This window comes from Oncorhynchus gorbuscha, linkage group LG01 (assembly GCF_021184085.1).
Source record: "Oncorhynchus gorbuscha isolate QuinsamMale2020 ecotype Even-year linkage group LG01, OgorEven_v1.0, whole genome shotgun sequence".
In the NCBI taxonomy this organism is placed as follows: Eukaryota; Metazoa; Chordata; class Actinopteri; order Salmoniformes; family Salmonidae; genus Oncorhynchus; species Oncorhynchus gorbuscha.
This window is the reverse complement of record NC_060173.1, coordinates 26,059,739-26,077,793: the sequence shown is the minus strand read 5'-3', so window position 1 is coordinate 26,077,793 and position 18,055 is coordinate 26,059,739. Positions and strand designations below refer to the sequence as shown.

Genomic DNA, 18,055 nt, shown 5'->3' with positions numbered 1-18,055 from the left:
AGTGGTTCTATTGCTTCTATTTTTGTCTTGGCCCGGCGCACGGCGGCGAGCAGCGAGGTGAGCAGTAAACCCATGTGATTCATGGTTTGATTATCTTCGCCCGCAGTCCTCATTTTCTCTGCTCACTACAAAGGCATATGTTCCATTAATGTCTAGTCCACTCTGCTCTACCTACCTACCTCCGCTAAATCAGCTGGAGAGATTTAATATGACCCTTATACTTGGTGCAATGTGACCTGTCCCAAGAACAAAATCATTAGGAGCTACATGAAGGCTAGTTGTCATTACTGACTGCTTTACTGGTGCTCCACTGTGGGTAGCGCCAAGTTCACACAGCTGGCCTGACCACGTGATCTGCCCCGAAATTACGAAGACAGTTGAAAACAGACGCTCAAAAGAGCGGTACCACTGAGGGAAATATTTCAGCTCAGCTTGCTGTACAGTACCCTGTTATCCTACTATGAGGTTTTACTGTGTTTTCTCACCATTAAACACCAGTGTTTATGGCTACCTTTATAACGGTGCTGTTACTGGACACTGCTATTAAAACATTATGGACCACTTCCATTTCACAGCTGTGGGACCGACATGTCCCTGATATATCCCTCAGGCCTCTAGTGGTGATTTATGCATCTTTTTTGTATTGTGTGTCTTTATCTTTCTTATCTGCCTGTAGAATGAACCTGATATGGAGGGATATCTCACTCACTAGAATATCTCTGTTAAGCTTTCCTCTCTTTGATTAGAATATCTCTAACATAAGAATAAATATATCTTCATCTCTCTCTGTATAGTATGAACCTGACGTGGAGGGACATGCAGCACCTGGTGGTGAGAACTTCTCACCCCGCCCACCTCAGCACGGACGACTGGAGTACCAATGGAGTTGGCCGCAGAGGTAACAGGGAAGCTCTCACTGGACATGCCTTGGATAACTGAACAACATGATAAATGGACTCACTTGACTCTTCATAACTTCTCTCATGCTTTTTCTGTTTCTCAGTGAGTCATTCGTATGGGTATGGTCTGCTGGATGCGGGGGCCATGGTGGCTCTGGCTCAGAACTGGACAAGTGTGGGCCCACAGCACCAGTGTGTTCTCACCATGCTCTCAGAGCCTAGGGACATAAGCAGCCGGCTGCTGTTCAGTAAGACATTGGACGCCTGCTGGGGCAAACCAGAGTATGTCAGCTCTCTGGAGCACGTCCAGGCCCGCCTCACTCTCTCCTACAACCACAGAGGAAACCTGGCTATACACCTCATCAGCCCCCTAGGGACACGCTCTACCCTGCTGGCACCCAGGTACTCTCACACGCACACATCTACTGTACAAAATACAAAGGAAACGTCATCAACCTCATACAGTATCAGTCCGGTAGATACACAATCCCCCAGGTAAACAGACGTTCACAGAAAAACACATGCAGTGCTTGTTGTTTTTCATCTCTGTTCGCTTGAAGTGCTGTGTATTTTTGACAGCCGGTCTGGGAGGTATTGTTCTTGAAGAGCCCTGCACTGTTCAAGGCGGTTGCTATGAGATTAATGTTTTCGGCTGTGAACCCTAACTACTCTCTGTTTCTCTCTCTCTGTTTTTGTCTCTCTGTCTCTATGTTTATCTCTCTTTCTCCCTCCCCCCTATCCTTGTCTCCCCCCTCTCCCTCCCACTCTCTCTCTTTCTCCTGTCTCTCTTTCTATCCCCTCCTCTTTCTCTCCCCCTTTCACTCTCCCCCTCGCACTCTCTCCCGATGTCTCTCTCTCTCTCTCTCTCTCTCTCTCTCTCTCTCTCTCTCTCTCTCTCTCTCTCTCTCTCTCTCTCTCTCTCTCTCTCTCTCTCTCTCTCTTTCTTTCTCTCTCCCCCCTCCTTCTCTCTCCCCCTTGCTCTCCCTCCCTATGTCTCTTTCTATCTCCCCCTCTCTCTCTCTTGCCCTCTTTTTAGGCCTAAAGACTACTCATCAGAGGGATTTAATGACTGGGCCTTCATGACCACCCACTCGTGGGATGAGGACCCTCGAGGGGAGTGGACCCTGGAGATAGAGAACGTCTCAGAACAAGGGCACGACTATGGTAACAGGACAGCTGTGTACCTTCATACCCCTCCTCATATACACCAGAGGCTCCGTGCTCCTCTATTCTTTCTCCTTTCCCTCCTCCTCACTCCAGAAGGTCTCCTCTGATGTTGTTTGTTGCAGTCTCAGTGTAGCAGGGGAAATAAGATGAGTGCTTCTCTCTACTTCCTCCACCTCCCCTTCATCCCTATTCCTGTCCACACTATATCACTTCCCTCGCCTTTTCTCTCTCTCTCTCTCTCTCTCTCTCTCTCTCTCTCTCTCTCTCTCTCTCTCTCTCTCTCTCTCTCTCTCTCTCTCTCTCTCTCAATTCAAAGGGGCTTTATTGGCATGTGTTTACATTGTGTAAGTGAAATAGATAATAAACAAAAGTGAAATAGAGTGAAATAGAAAAAAGTTCAATAGAAAATGAATAGTAAACATTACACTCACAAAAGTTCCAAAGGAATGGAGACATTTCAAAGGTCATATCATGTCTATATACAGTGTTGTAACAATGTACAAATAGTTAAAGTACAAAGGGGAAAATAAATCAACATAAATATGAGTTGTATTTACAATGGTGTTTGTTCTTCACTGGTTGCCTTTTTCTTGTTGCAACAAGAAGTATTTCACCAATAGATATGGGATTTTATCAAAATAGGATTTGTTTTCAAATTCTTTGTGGGTCTGTCTAATCTGAGGGAAATGTGTGTCTCTAACATTTGACAGGAGGTTAGTAAGTGCAGCTCAGTTTCCATTTTGTGGGCAGTGTGCACATAGCCTGTCTTCTCTTGAGAGCCAGGTCTGCCTTTGGCGGCCTCTCTTAATAGCAAGGCTATGCTCACTGAGTCTGTATGTGTTGAAAGCGTTCCTTCATTTTGGGTCAGTCACAGTGGTCAGGTAAGCCTCTACTGTGTACTCTCTGTTTAAGGCCAAATAGCATTCTAGTTTGCTCAGGTATTTGGTTTATTCTTTCTAATGTGTCAAGTAATTATATTTCTGTTTTCTCATGATTTGGTTGGGTCTAATTGTGTTGCTATCCTGGGACTCTGTGGCGTCTGTTTGTGTTTGTGAACAGAGCCCCAGAACCAGCTTGCGTATGGGAACTCTCTCCAGGTTCATCTCTCTGTAGGTAATGGCTTTGTTATGTAAGGTTTGGGAATCGCTTCCTTTTAGGTGTTTCAGATTTCAACAGCTCTTTTCTGAATTTTGATAATTAGCGGGTATCTGCCTAATTCTGCTCTGCATGCATTATTTGGTGTTTTACGTTGTACAGGGAGGATATTTTTACAGAATTCTGTATGCAGAGTCTCAATTTGGTGTTTCTCCCATTTTGTGAATTCTTGGTTGGTGAGCGGACCCCAGACCTCATGACCATAAAGTGTTAATCAAATCAAATCAAATTGTATTGGTCACACACATATTTAGCAGATGTTATTGTGGGAGTGGCGGAATGCTTGTGTTCCTAGCTCCAACAGTGCAGTAGTATCTAACAATTCAATGGGTTCTAAAATTGATTCAAGTATTTTTAGCCAGATCCGCATTGGTATGTTGAATTTGATGTTCCTTTTTATGGCGAAGAAGACCCTTCTTGCCTTGTCTCTCAGATAGTTCGGAGCTTTGTGGAAATTACCTGTGGCGCTGATGTTTAGGCTGAGGTACAGTGGGGCAAAAAAGTATTTAGTCAGCCACCAATTGTGCAAGTTCTCCCACTTAAAAAGATGAGAGAGGCCTGTAATTTTCATCATAGGTACACTTCAACTATGACAGACAAAATGAGAAAAAAAATCCAGAAAATCACATTGTAGGATTTTTTTATGAATGTATTTGCAAATTGTGGTGGAAAATAAGTATTTGGTCAATAACAAAAGTTTATCTCAATACTTTGTTATATATCCTTTGTTGGCAATGACAGAGGTCAAACGTTTTCTGTAAGTCTTCACAAGGTTTTCACACACTGTTGCTGGTATTTTGGCCCATTCCTCCATGCAGATCTCCTCTAGAGCAGTGATGTTTTGGGGCTGTTGCTGGGCAACACGGACATTCAACTCCCTCCAAAGATTTTCTATGGGGTTGAGATCTGGAGACTGGCTAGGCCACTCCAGGACCTTGAAATGCTTCTTACGAAGCCACTCCTTCGTTGCCCGTGCGGTGTGTTTGGGATCATTGTCATGCTGAAAGACCCAACCACGTTTCATCTTCAATGCCCTTGCTGATGGAAGGAGGTTTTCACTCAAAATCTCACGACACATGGCCCCATTCATTCTTTCCTTTAAACAGATCAGTCGTCCTGGTTCATTTGCAGAAGAACAGCCCCAAAGCAGAATGTTTCCACCCCCATGCTTCACAGTAGGTATGGTGTTCTTTGGATGCAACTCAGCATTCTTTGTCATTTACATTACATTACATTTAAGTCATTTAGCAGATGCTCTTATCCAGAGCGACTTACAAATTGGTGGGAGTTTGTTCCACCATTGGGGGGCCAGACCAGCGAACAGTTTTGACTGGGCTGAGCGGGAGCTGTACTTCCTCAGTGGTAGGGAGGCGAGCAGGCCAGAGGTGGATGAACGCAGTGCCCTTGTTTGGGTGTAGGGCCTGATCAGAGCCTGGAGGTACTGAGGTGCCGTTCCCCTCACAGCTCCGTAGGCAAGCACCATGGTCTTGTAGAGGATGCGAGCTTCAACTGGAAGCCAGTGGAGAGAACGGAGGAGCGGGGTGATGTGAGAGAACTTGGGAAGGTTGAACACCAGACGGGCTGCGGTGTTCTGGATGAGTTGAAGGGGTTTAATGGCACAGGCAGGGATCCCAGCCAACAGCGAGTTGCAGTAATCCAGACGGGAGATGACAAGTGCCTGGATTAGGACCTGCGCCGCTTCCTGTGTGAGGCAGGGTCGTACTCTGCGGATGTTGTAGAGCATGAACCTACAGGAACGGGCCACCGCCTTGATGTTGGTTGAGAACGACAGGGTGTTGTCCAGGATCACGCCAAGGTTCTTAGCGCTCTGGGAGGAGGACACAATGGAGTTGTCAACCGTGATGGCGAGATCATGGAACGGGCAGTCCTTCCCCGGGAGGAAGAGCAGCTCCGTCTTGCCGAGGTTCAGCTTGAGGTGGTGATCCGTCATCCACACTGATATGTCTGCCAGACATGCAGAGATGCGATTCGCCAACTGGTCATCAGAAGGGGGAAAGGAGAAGATTAATTGTGTGTCGTCTGCATAGCAATGATAGGAGAGACCATGTGAGGTTATGACAGAGCCAAGTGACTTGGTGTATAGCGAGAATAGGAGAGGGCCTAGAACAGAGCCCTGGAGGACACCAGTGGTGAGAGCGCGTGGTGAGGAGACAGATTCTCGCCACGCCACCTGGTAGGAGCGACCTGTCAGGTAGGACGCAATCCAAGCGTGGGCCGCGCCGGAGATGCCCAACTCGGAGAGGGTGGAGAGGAGGATCTGATGGTTCACAGTATCGAAGGCAGCCGATAGATCTAGAAGGATGAGAGCAGAGGAGAGAGAGTTAGCTTTAGCAGTGCGGAGCGCCTCCGTGATACAGAGGAGAGCAGTCTCAGTTGAATGACTAGTCTTGAAACCTGACTGATTTGGATCAAGAAGGTCATTCAGAGAGAGATAGCGGGAGAGCTGGCCAAGGACGGCACGTTCAAGAGTTTTGGAGAGAAAAGAAAGAAGGGATACTGGTCTGTAATTGTTGACATCGGAGGGATCGAGTGTAGGTTTTTTCAGAAGGGGTGCAACTCTCGCTCTCTTGAAGATGGAAGGGACATAGCCAGCGGTCAGGGATGAGTTGATGAGCGAGGTGAGGTAGGGGAGAAGGTCTCCGGAAATGGTCTGGAGAAGAGAGGAGGGGATAGGGTCAAGCGGGCAGGTTGTTGGGCGGCCGGCCGTCACAAGACGTGAGATTTCATCTGGAGAGAGAGGGGAGAAAGAGGTCAGAGCACAGGGTAGGGCAGTGTGAGCAGAACCAGCGGTGTCGTTTGACTTTGCAAACGAGGATCGGATGTTGTCGACCTTCTTTTCAAAATGGTTGACGAAGTCATCTGCAGAGAGGGAGGAGGGGGGGAGGAGGATTCAGGAGGGAGGAGAAGGTGGCAAAGAGCTTCCTAGGGTTAGAGGCAGATGCTTGGAATTTAGAGTGGTAGAAAGTGGCTTTAGCAGCAGAGACAGAGGAGGAAAATGTAGAGAGGAGGGAGTGAAAGGATGCCAGGTCCGCAGGGAGGCGAGTTTTCCTCCATTTCCGCTCGGCTGCCCGGAGCCCTGTTCTGTGAGCTCGCAATGAGTCATCGAGCCACGGAGCGGGAGGGGAGGACCGAGCCGGCCTGGAGGATAGGGGACATAGAGAGTCAAAGGATGCAGAGAGGGAGGAGAGGAGGGTTGAGGAGGCAGCATCAGGAGATAGGTTGGAGAAGGTTTGAGCAGAGGGAAGAGATGATAGGATGGAAGAGGAGAGAGTAGCGGGGGAGAGAGAGCGAAGGTTGGGACGGCGCGATACCATCCGAGTAGGGGCAGTGTGGGAGGTGTTGGATGAGAGCGAGAGGGAAAAGGATACAAGGTAGTGGTCGGAGACTTGGAGGGGAGTTGCAATGAGGTTTGTGGAAGAACAGCATCTAGTAAAGATGAGGTCGAGTGTATTGCCTGCCTTGTGAGTAGGGGGGGAAGGTGAGAGGATGAGGTCAAAAGAGGAGAGGAGTGGAAAGAAGGAGGCAGAGAGGAATGAGTCAAAGGTAGACGTGGGGAGGTTAAAGTCACCCAGCACTGTGAGAGGTGAGCCGTCCTCAGGAAAGGAGCTTATCAAGGCATCAAGCTCATTGATGAACTCTCCGAGGGAACCTGGAGGGCGATAAATGATAAGGATGTTAAGCTTGAAAGGGCTGGTAACTGTGACAGCATGGAATTCAAAGGAGGCGATAGACAGATGGGTAAGGGGAGAAAGAGAGAATGACCACTTGGGAGAGATGAGGATCCCGGTGCCACCACCCCGCTGACCAGAAGCTCTCGGGGTGTGCGAGAACACATGGGCGGACGAAGAGAGAGCAGTAGGAGTAGCAGTGTTGTCTGTGGTGATCCATGTTTCCGTCAGTGCCAAGAAGTCGAGGGACTGGAGGGAGGCATAGGCTGAGATGAACTCTGCCTTGTTGGCCGCAGATCGGCAGTTCCAGAGGCTACCGGAAACCTGGAACTCCACGTGGGTCGTGCGTGCTGGGACCACCAGATTAGGGTGGCCGCGGCCACGCGGTGTGGAGCGTTTGTATGGTCTGTGCAGAGAGGAGAGAACAGGGATAGACAGACACATAGTTGACAGGCTACAGAAGAGGCTACGCTAATGCAAAGGAGATTGGAATGACAAGTGGACTACACGTCTCGAATGTTCAGAAAGTTAAGCTTACGTAGCAAGAATCTTATTGACTAAAATGATTAAAATGATACAGTACTGCTGAAGTAGGCTAGCTGGCAGTGGGTGCGTTGTTGACACTACACTAATCAAGTCGTTCCGTTGAGTGTAATAGTTTCGACAGTGCTGCTATTCGGGGGCTGCTATTCGGGGGCTAGCTGGCTAGCTAGTAGTGTTGTCCTCCAAACACGACGAGTTGAGTTTTTACCAAAAAGTTCTATTTTGGTTTCATCTGACCATATGACATTCTCCCAATCTTCTTCTGGATCATCCAAATGCTCTCTAGCAAACTTCAGACGGGCCTGGACACGTACTGGCTTAAGCAGGGGGACACGTCTGGCACTGCAGGATTTGAGTCCCTGGCGGCGTAGTGTGTTACTGATGGTAGGCTTTGTTACATTGGTCCCAGCTCTCTGCAGGTCATTCACTAGGTCCCCCCGTGTGGTTCTGTGATTTTTGCTCACCGTTCTTGTGATCATTTTGACCTCACGGGGTGAGATCTTGCGAGGAGCCCCAGATCGAGGGAGATTATCAGTGGTCTTGTATGTTTTCCATTTCCTAATAATTGCTCCCACAGTTGATTTCTTCAAACCAAGCTGCTTACCTATTGCAGATTCAGTCTTCCCAGCCTGGTGCAGGTCTACAATTTTGTTTCAGGTGTCCTTTGACAGCTCTTTGGTCTTGGCCATAGTGGAGTTTGGAGTGTGACTGTTTGAGGTTGTGGACAGGTGTCTTTTATACTGATAACAAGTTCAAACAGGTGCCATTAATAGAGGTAACGAGTAGAGGACAGAGGAGCCTCTTAAAGAAGAAGTTACAGGTCTGTGAGAGCCAGAAATTTTCTTCTAATTTTCTCTGTCATAGTTGAAGTGTACCTATGATGAAAATGACAGGCCTCTCTCATCTTTTTAAGTGGGAGAACTTGCACAATTGGTGGCTGACTAAATACTTTTTTGCCCCACTGTATGTACATTTTGTGTGCTCTAGTGCAACGGTGTCTAGATGAAATTTGTATTTGCGATCCTGGCAACTGGACCTTTTTTGGAACACCATTATTTTTTGTCTTACTGAGATTTACAGTGCATTCGGAAAGTATTCAGACCCCTTAACTTTTCCCACATTTTGTTACGTCACAGCCTTATCAATCTAAACACAATACCCCATAATGACAAAGCAAAAGCTGTTTTTTGTAAATGTATAAATAAAATAAAAACTGAAATATTACATTTGGCAGTGATTACAGCCTCAAGTCTTCTTTGGAATGATGCTACAAGCTTGACACAGCTGTATTTCAGGAATTTCTCCCATTCTTCTCTGCAGATCCTCTCAAGCTCTGTCAGGTTGGACGTGGAGCATCGCTGCACAGCTATTTTCAGGTCTCTCCAGAGATGCTGGATCGGGTTCAAGTCCGGGCTCTGGCTGGGAAACTCAAGGACATTCAGGGACTTGTACCGAGGCCACTCCTGTGTTGTCTTGGCTTTGTGCTTAGGGTCATTGTCCTGTTGGAAGGTGAACCTTCACCTCAGTCTGAGGTCCTGAGCGCTCTGGAGCAGGTTTTCATCAAGGATCTCTCTGTACTTTGCTCCGTTCAACTTCCCTCAATCCTGACTAGTCTCTGTAAAACATCCCCACAGCATGAGGCTGCCACCACCATGCTTCACTGTAGAGATGGTGCCAGGTTTCCTCCAGACGTGACACTTGGCAATCAGGCCAAAGATTTCAATCTTGGTGTCATCAGAATAGAGAATCTTGTTTCTCATGGTCTGAGAGTCCTTTAGGTGCCTTTTGGCAAACTCCAAACAGGCTGTCGCTCTACCATAATTGTATTTTTAATTTAATTGTATTTAACCTTTATTTAAATAGGCAAGTCAGTTAAGAACAAATTATTATTTTACAATGATGGCCTACCCCGGCCAAACCCTCCCCTAACACGGACTATGCTGGGTCAATTGTGCGCCGCCCTATGGGACTCCTGATACAGCCCAGGATCGAACCAGAGTCTGTAGTGACACCTGTAGCACTGAGATGCAGTGCCTTAGACTGCTGCGCCACTCGGGAGCCCAAATAAAGGCCTGATTGGTGGACTGCTGCATAGATGGTTGTCCTTCTGGAAGTTTAGCCCATCTCCACAGAGGAACTGGAGCTCTGTCAGAGTGGCCATCGGATTCTTGGTCACCTCCCTGACCAAGGACCTTCTCCCCTGATTACTCAGGTGGTTCCAAACTTCTTCCATTAAACAATGATGGAGGCCACTGTGTTCTTGGGGACCTTCAATGCTGCACACATTGTTTTGTACCCTTACACAGGTCTGTGCCTCAACACAACCCTGCCTCAGAGCTCTACAGACAATTCCTTCGACTTCATTTTATTTCATTTTTATTTGTTTTATTTAACTAGGCAAGTCAATTAAGAGAAATGTTTTATTTACAATGATGGCCTACCCCGGCCGAACTCTAACCCAGACGACGCTGGGACAGTTGTGCACTGCCCTATAGGACTCCCAACCACGGCCGGTTGTAATACAGCCTGGAATCGAACCAGGGTCTGTAGTGACTCCACTAGCACTGAGATGCAGTGCCTTAGACAAATCTGCCACTCGCGAGCCCCCTCATGGCTTGGTTTTTGCTCTGACATGCACTGTCAACTGTGGGACCTTATATAGACTGGTGTGTGCCTTTCCAAATCATGTCCAATCAATTTAATTTACCACAGGTGGACTCCAATCAAGTTGGAGAAACATCTCAAGAATAATTAATGGAAACAGGATGCACCTAAGCTCAATTTCGAGTCTCATAGCAAATAGTCTGAATACTTATGTAAGAAAGGCATTTCTGTTTTCATTTTGTCATTATGGGGTAGTGTGTGTAGATTGAGGATGTGTTTTATTTAATCCATTTTAGAATGAGGCTGTAACGTAGCAAAATGTGGAAAAATGGAACAGGTCTGAATACTTTCCGAATGCACTGTATATGTTGAAGAGGGTGGGGGTGCATCCCTGTCTCACCCCACAGCCCTTGGGAAAGAAATGTGTGGTTTTTTCACACTTGTTGTTTGTGTACATGGATTTTATAATGTTTAATGTTTCCCCCCCAACACCGCTTTCCATCAATTTGTATAGCAGACCCTCGTGCCAAATTGAGTCAAAAACGGTTTTGAAATCAACAAAGCATGAGAAGACTGCCTTTTCTCTGGTTTGTTTGTTTTCAATTAGGGTGTGCAGTTACCTCTCTCTCTCTCTCTCTCTCTCTCTCTCTCTCTCTCTCTCTCTCTCTCTCTCTCTCTCAGAAGTTCTTAGTCAGCCTTCGTTCTCTCCCTTTGTTTGTCAGTCAGCTCACCTACCTCTTCCCTCTTCCCTCTTCCTTCTCCTCATCATTATTATATTACTATCTCTCTGACACTCACCCAGTCTACCTCTGTCCTCTTGGTGGTATTGAATTGCTCATTCTCTCTGTTCTTCTTTCTCCTCTCTCTTGAGTTTAAAATGTGTTCACTCTCTCCCTCTCCTCTCTCATCCCTCCTTTCTCTCCTCACCCTCTCTCAGGTGTGTTGAGTCAGTTTACTCTGATCCTGTACGGTACGGGCTCCAGCTTCATTAACCCCTTGTCTCCTGACTTCCCCCGGCCGTCCAACAACAGCTGCAAGACCTTCGACGCCCAGCAGATCTGCATAGGTGAGACACACTGAGACAGCTAGCTAGCACGAAAATTCCTACTCTCTTTACACATTGAGACATCGCCCTCCATATGTAACTGCTGGTACTGAGGATGGGACATGTTGAGTTCCTTGCTCATTGCTATGGACAGTATTCACTTACTTGACCTAGTTATGAAGTTATCTAGCCTAGCTCAGGTCATAATATATTCAGAGTGTCTAGTTTGAGGGCTGCGCAAAACCATGAATACACATTTAATGCCAAACCAAACCCATTTGAAAGTTAAATGTCTCGCTTATCGTGATGTTGTGATTCTTGTACGCCAGCTATGAATATGCATCACCCTAAATATGTGAGAAAACAACGTATGTGGTGTCACTAGAAAAGCAGAGAGGGTATGTAGTAGTGGCTGGCAGGCAGCAGTAGGGCTATGACATTGAGAGAGGGGTTGGGTTGGAGAGCAGCTGTGTTTTGGGAGGCTGAGAGGAGGCAGATGGGGTCAGAAGCCTCTTGGTGATACTAAGCATGTGGATGTGGGCTTCTCATGCATATGACAGGATTGTTAAAAGGTTTCAGGCATGTTTTTGCCTTTTTGTGTAGGGGTCTATGTACGAGCATTTGTCCCCACTGACTGCTCAGAAAAGCAGCACCACATCCCCCTTTGTATGTGTATCATCTCGCTTTTTCACTCTCTCATCTCTTCCTCTTTCTCTTTCCCTCTTCCCCTTTCTCCCCCTATCCAGAGTGCAGCCCAGGCTTCTCCCTGTTCCTGCAGGGTTGTGTGAAGCTCTGCCCCCCCGGCTTCACCTCAGGCCCCCAGCTCCTCAACCTGTCCCTGGACAACTGGGTGGACTTGTCCTCCGTCCAGGCCTGCCTGCCCTGCCACCCTGCCTGCCTCACCTGCTCCGGCCCTGGGCCCAACGACTGCCTCTCCTGCCCCCCTCACAGTCACCTGGTCCTCACCGCCTGCCTGCACCAGAACCAAGTCCAGCGCATGTCCCCAACCGGCCAAGTCCTCCAGGGAGAGGGGAGTGGACCAGGGGAGAGTCCAGTGGGGTCAGAGCAGGGGGGAGAGGGAGAGCCTCCAGGGCCTAACCTGGGCCTGTCCTCCCCTCTGATTACCCTGCTTGCAGTGCTCAGCTGTGCCTTAATCTTGGCAGCCTTCGCCGGGGTCTTCCTCCTGCTGCAGCTGCGCTCTGGTGGCGCCCCCTGGGCCCGAAGGACCAAACTGCACTCTGTGGAGACAGGGGGAGGGGCCTCGGGAGGCATCCGTGTGGGCATTGGCTTTGGCCTGGGGCTGGGCTGGGAAAGGCAGGGCAGGGTGTCTTATAAGGGGATCCCCACTGTGTGGAGGGACGAGGACCAGGTAACACTGGGGGGCTCTGAATCGGACAGCGAGGAGCTAGACTGCCACAGTGAGAGGACAGCCTTTATCAGGACACAGAGCTCCCTCTAGCCCCCTCTCTGACCCCTACATCTGGGGGAAACTCTCTTCAGAGGGGTTGGTCTCTCCGGCCCCTCCCTCTGCTAGAGCTCATGGGTCTGTGGTTTGGGTCTGGCTCAGGCCTCGTCCCTTGCTGAGACTGATACACAGAGATGCTGATCCAGGGATGTGATGGCAGCCCAGCAAGCACCTCCAGGTCCACTGATTCACCCTCAAGCATTAATCAACATAAAATGTTTTAATTCTATAAGTACCATATTTTATTGTATATTGTTTTCCTTTGCTTTTAAAGACTTTAATAAGATTATTCCCCTGGCCCAAGGATCATGGTAAAGGGAAACTACAGTTTCTGAATTGAGTTGGGGAGCCATAGTTTTCGCTAATGTTTCCCATTGACCTTATTTTTGTTGCGGTATAGACATGGCCCTGAGCCTCTGTCCTAATATGAGCAGGCATGGAAGAGATGTCTGTATGTATCAGCATATGTGTGTGTGTATGTGTGACAGTCCCTTTGTGCACAAGAGCTAAATAGCCACCCAACACAGTTTCTGAGTGAATGAAGAACACAGCAGGGTTTATTTAATGTACAATAGAGAGAGAAAGAGAACGTTTGGATTTGTAAATTAGATTCTCTCTGTGATAAACACCTTCTGATTAAACTTTTTCCTACTGCTTGTTCTTTGAGAGCTTCCTACTCTGCTCCATAATCCGTGGGCTGCTGCACTTCTTCAGCAGCTAATACAACCCCACTATACACTGAGTGTACAAAACATTAAGAACCCTTCATAATATTGAGTTGTACAAGGTGTCGAAACTGTTCCACAGGGATGCTGGCCCATGTTGACTCCAATGCATTCCACAGTTGTTTCAAGATGGCTGGATGGCTTTTGGGTGGTGGACCATTCTTGATACACACAGAAATTGTTAAGCATGAAAAACCCAGCAGCGTTGCAGTTCTTAGCACAAACTGGTGCTCCTGGCACATACTGCTACACCCCGTTCAAAGGCACTTCAATATTTTGTCTTGCCCATTCACCCTCTGAATGGCACACATACACCATCCATGTCTCAATTGTCTCAAGGTTTAAAAAAATGTCTCTTCCCCTTCATCTACACTGATTGAAGGGGATTTAGTGGCATCAATAACAGATCATAGCTTTCACCTGGATTCACCTGGTCAGTCTATGTCATGGAAAAAGCAAGTGTAGAAACATCAGAAATCCAGCACAGACTCTTTTGGAATAGTCTTCAAGGTTTTGATAACTATTGAGCTTTAGTTTAGAAATATTGTCCACAACAGCTTAATAGCACTGAATACCAATATAGGCAATTGAAAGGCAAAAGTCCTAGTAGTGTGGTTGTTTGTTGGACATAAGCAGAAAGCCCATGCATCAATCAGCAAACACACACCCGTAGAACAAATGGGAGGAGAGATGGCAGGTTATATTAGTAAGCCACCTGATTATATTGGCACACTGGTTTAGCTATAAAGGGATTACCAACCCTGCGGTAATGTGTGTTCCCATCTTTCTAAAAAAGCACTTAACCCAAAGCTATTTGACCTTCTCAACTGTAACGGTATTCCTGTGGTGAAGTAGAGGCGGACCAAAACGCTGCGTGGTTATATTGATTAATGTTTAATAAAAAAAGATAAACACGAACACTACAAAACAATAAACGTGAAAGACCAAAAACAGCCCTATCTGGTGCAAAACACAGAGACAGGAACAATCACCCACAAACACACAGTGAAACCCAGGCTACCGAAGTATGATTCTCAATCAGAGACAACTAATGACACCTGCCTCTGATTGAGAACCATACTAGGCCGCAACATAGAAATACCCCAAAACATAGAAAAACAAACAGACTGCCCACCCAACTCACGCCCTGACCATACTAAAATAAATACAAAACAAAGGAAAAGGTCAGAACGTGACATCAACATTTCTCTATTCTCTTGCTTTGGGCAAAAAATGACATCATATTGTCTTCATTCTCCCTCTGGAGGCTGTATTGATTTTCAGGGTTTATTTCACCGCCAAGTCTTTATCAGTGGAAAGAAGAGAATTGCATTGTATTGGCCTGCTGGTATTTTTCACCTTGGCAGATATGCATTATTAAGTTATTGGTATTATGTTATACACTGCTCAAAAAAATAAAGGGAACATTAAAATAACACATTCTAGATACGAATGAATGAAATATTCTTATTAAATACTTTTTTCTTTACATAGTTGAATGTGCTGACAACAAAATCACACAAAAATTATCAATGGAAATTAAATGTATCAACCCATGGAGGTCTGAATTTTGAGTCACACTCAAAATTAAAGTGGAAAACCACACTACAGGCTGATCCAACTTTGATGTAATGTCCTTAAAACAAGTCAAAATGAGGCTCAGTAGTGTGTGTGGCCTCCACATGCCTGTATGACCTCCCTACAATGCCTGGGCATGCTCCTGATGAGATGGCGGATGGTCACCTGAGGGATCTCCTCCCAGACCTGGACTAAAGCATCCGCCAACTCCTGGACAGTCTGTGGTGCAACGTGGCGTTGGTGGCTGGAGCGAGACATGATATCCCGGATGTGCTCAATTGGATTCAGGTCTGGGGAACGGGCGGGCCAGTCCATAGCATCAATGCCTTCCTCTTGCATTAACTGCTGACACACTCCAGCCACATGCTCCTCCTGCTCCTCCTTGCACAAAGGCGGAGGTAGCGGTCCTGCTGCTGGGTTGTTGCCCTCCTACGGCCTCCTCCACGTCTTCTGATGTACTGGCCTGTCTCCTGTTAGCGCCTCCATGCTCTGGACACTACGCTGACAGACACAGCAAACCTTTTTGCCACAGCTCGCATTGATGTGCCATCCTGGATGAGTTACACTACCTGAGCCACCTGTGTGGGTTGTAGACTCCGTCTCATGCTACCACTAGAGTGAAAGCACCGCCAGCATTCAAAAGTGACCAAAACATCAGCCAGGAAGCATCGGAACTGAGAAGTGGTCTGTGGTCACCACCTGCAGAACCACTCCTTTATAGGGGGTGTCTAGCTAATTGCCTATAATTTCCACCTGTTGTCTATTCCATTTGCACAACAGCATGTGAAATTTATTGTCAATCAGTGTTGCTTCCTAAGTGGACAGTTTGATTTCACAGAAGTGTGATTGACTTGGAGTTACATTGTGTTGTTTAAGTGTTCCCTTTATTTTTTTGAGCAGTGTATTTTTAAGAAAATACAGTACCAGTCAAAAGTTTGGACACAACTACTCATTCCAAGGTTTGTCTTTATTTTTACAATTTTCTACATTGTCGAATAATAGTGAAAACATCAAAACTATGGAATAACACATATGGAATCATGTAGTAACCAAAAAAAGTTAAACAAATTTTAGATTCTTCAAAGTAGCCACCCTTTGCCTTGATGACAGCTTTGTACACTCTTGGCATTCTCTCAACCAGTTAAAAGATCATTTGTGGAATTTATTTCCTTCTTCATACGTTTGAGCCAATCAGTTGTGTTGTGACAAGGTAGGGGTGGTTGTACAGTAGATAGCCCTATTTGGTAAAATACCAAGTCCATATTATGGCAAGAACAGCTCAAATAAGCAAAACTAAACAACAGTCCAACATTACTTTAAAGACATGGTCAGTCAATCTGGAAAATTTCAAGAACTTTGTTCTTCAAATGCAGTCGCAAAAAACATCAAGCGCTTTGATGAAACTGGCTCTCATGAGGACCGCCACAGGAAAGGAAGAGCCGGAGTTACCTCTGTAGCAGAGGATAAGTTCATTAGAGTTACCAGACTCAGAAATTGGCAATTAACTGCACCTCAGAATGCACCTCATAGAGTTCAAGTAACAGACATATCTCAACATCCACTGTTCAGAGGAGACTGCGTAAAGCAGGCCTTCATGGTCAAATTGTTGTAAAGAAACCACAACTAAAGGACACCAATGAGAAGAAAATACCTGCTTGGGCCAAGAAACACTTGCAATGTACATTAGACCGGTGGAAATCTGTCCTTTGGTCTGATACGCCATCCCATCTGGTATTCGCTTAGTGGGACTATTGTTTTTTTTTCAACAACAGGACAATGACCCAAAATACACCTCCAGGCTGTGTAAGCGCTGCATCAGATGACCTGGCCTCCACAATCACCCGACCTCAACCCAATTGAGATGGTTTGGGATGAGATGGACCGCAGAGTGAAGAAAAAGCAGCCAACAAGTGCTCAGCATATGTGGGAAATCCTTCAAGACTGTTGGAAAAGCATGACTACCTCATGAAGCTGGTTGAGAGAATGCAAAACTGTCATCAAGGCAAAGATTTGCTACTTTGAAGAAACTAAAATGAATTTTGATTTGTTTAACACATTTTTGGTAACTACATGATTTCATACGTGTTATTTCATTGTTTTGATGTCTTCACTATTATTCTACAATGTAGAAAATATTTTAAAAATAAAGAAAAACTCTTGAATGAGTAGGTGTGTCCAAACTTTTGACTGGTAATGTTCAGTTGAAGTCAGAAGTACACCTTAGCCAAATACATTTAAACTCAGTTTTTCACAACTCCTGGCATTTAATCTGAGTAAAACTTGCATGCCTTAGACCAGTTAGGATCACCACTTTATTTTAAGAATGTGAAATGTCAGAATAATAGTAGAGAGAATTATTTATTTCGACTTTTATTTCACATTTCCAGTGGGTCAGAAGTTTACATACACTCAATTAGTATTTGCCTTGAAATTGTTTAACTTGTTTAACTTAACTTAACTTTTGGCCATTCCTCCTTACAGAGCTGGTGTAACTGAGTCAGGTTTGTAGGCCTCCTTGCTCGCACACACTTTTTCAGTTCTGCCCACAAATTTTCTACAGGATTGAGGTCAGGGCTTTGTGATGGCCACTTCAATGCCTTGATTTTGTTGTCCTTAAGCCATTTTGCCACAACCTTGGAAGTATGCTTGGGGTCATTGTCCATTCGGAAGACACACTTGCGACCAAGCTTTAACTTTGTGACTGATGTCTTGAGATGTTGCTTCAATATATCCACGTGATGTTCCTCCCTCATGATGCCATCTATTTCATGAAGTGCACCAGTCCCTCCTGCAGCAATGCACCATCACAACATGATGCTGCCACCCCCGTGATTCACAGTTGGGATGGTGTTTCTTCGGCTTGCAAGCCTCCCCATTTTCCTCCAAACATAACAATGGTCATTATGGCCAAACAATTATATTTTTGTTTCATCAGACCAGAGGACATTTCTCCAAAAAGTTGGATCTTTGTCCCTATGTGCAGTTGCAAACCGTAGTCTGGCTTTACTAAGGGCGGTTTTGGATCAATGGCTTCTTCCTTGCTGAGTGGCCTTTCAGGTTATGTCGATTTAGGACTTGTTTTACTGTGGATACAGATACTTTTGTACCTGTTTGCTCCAGCATCTTCACAAGGTTCTTTGCTGTTGTTCTGGGATTGATTTGCACTTTTCGCACCAAAATACATT

General features: G+C 46.2%; 1 protein-coding gene across 4 annotated transcripts in view; it reads left to right on the top strand.

The window, feature by feature from the left end:
- LOC124035603 (furin-like) overlaps positions 1 to 13,223 on the top strand; it is a 239,223-nt gene extending 226,000 nt beyond the window's left edge. For all 4 annotated transcript variants that reach the window (XM_046349150.1, XM_046349143.1, XM_046349133.1 and 1 more), the window contains exons 11-15: positions 795 to 898; positions 1,004 to 1,301; positions 1,936 to 2,063; positions 10,995 to 11,123; positions 11,849 to 13,223. In XM_046349150.1, the coding sequence (XP_046205106.1) occupies positions 795 to 898; positions 1,004 to 1,301; positions 1,936 to 2,063; positions 10,995 to 11,123; positions 11,849 to 12,561 (1,372 nt within the window). In that variant the 3' untranslated portion in view covers positions 12,562 to 13,223. The remainder of the gene's footprint in view (positions 1 to 794; positions 899 to 1,003; positions 1,302 to 1,935; positions 2,064 to 10,994; positions 11,124 to 11,848) is intronic.
- The last annotated feature ends 4,832 nt before the right edge of the window (positions 13,224 to 18,055 follow it).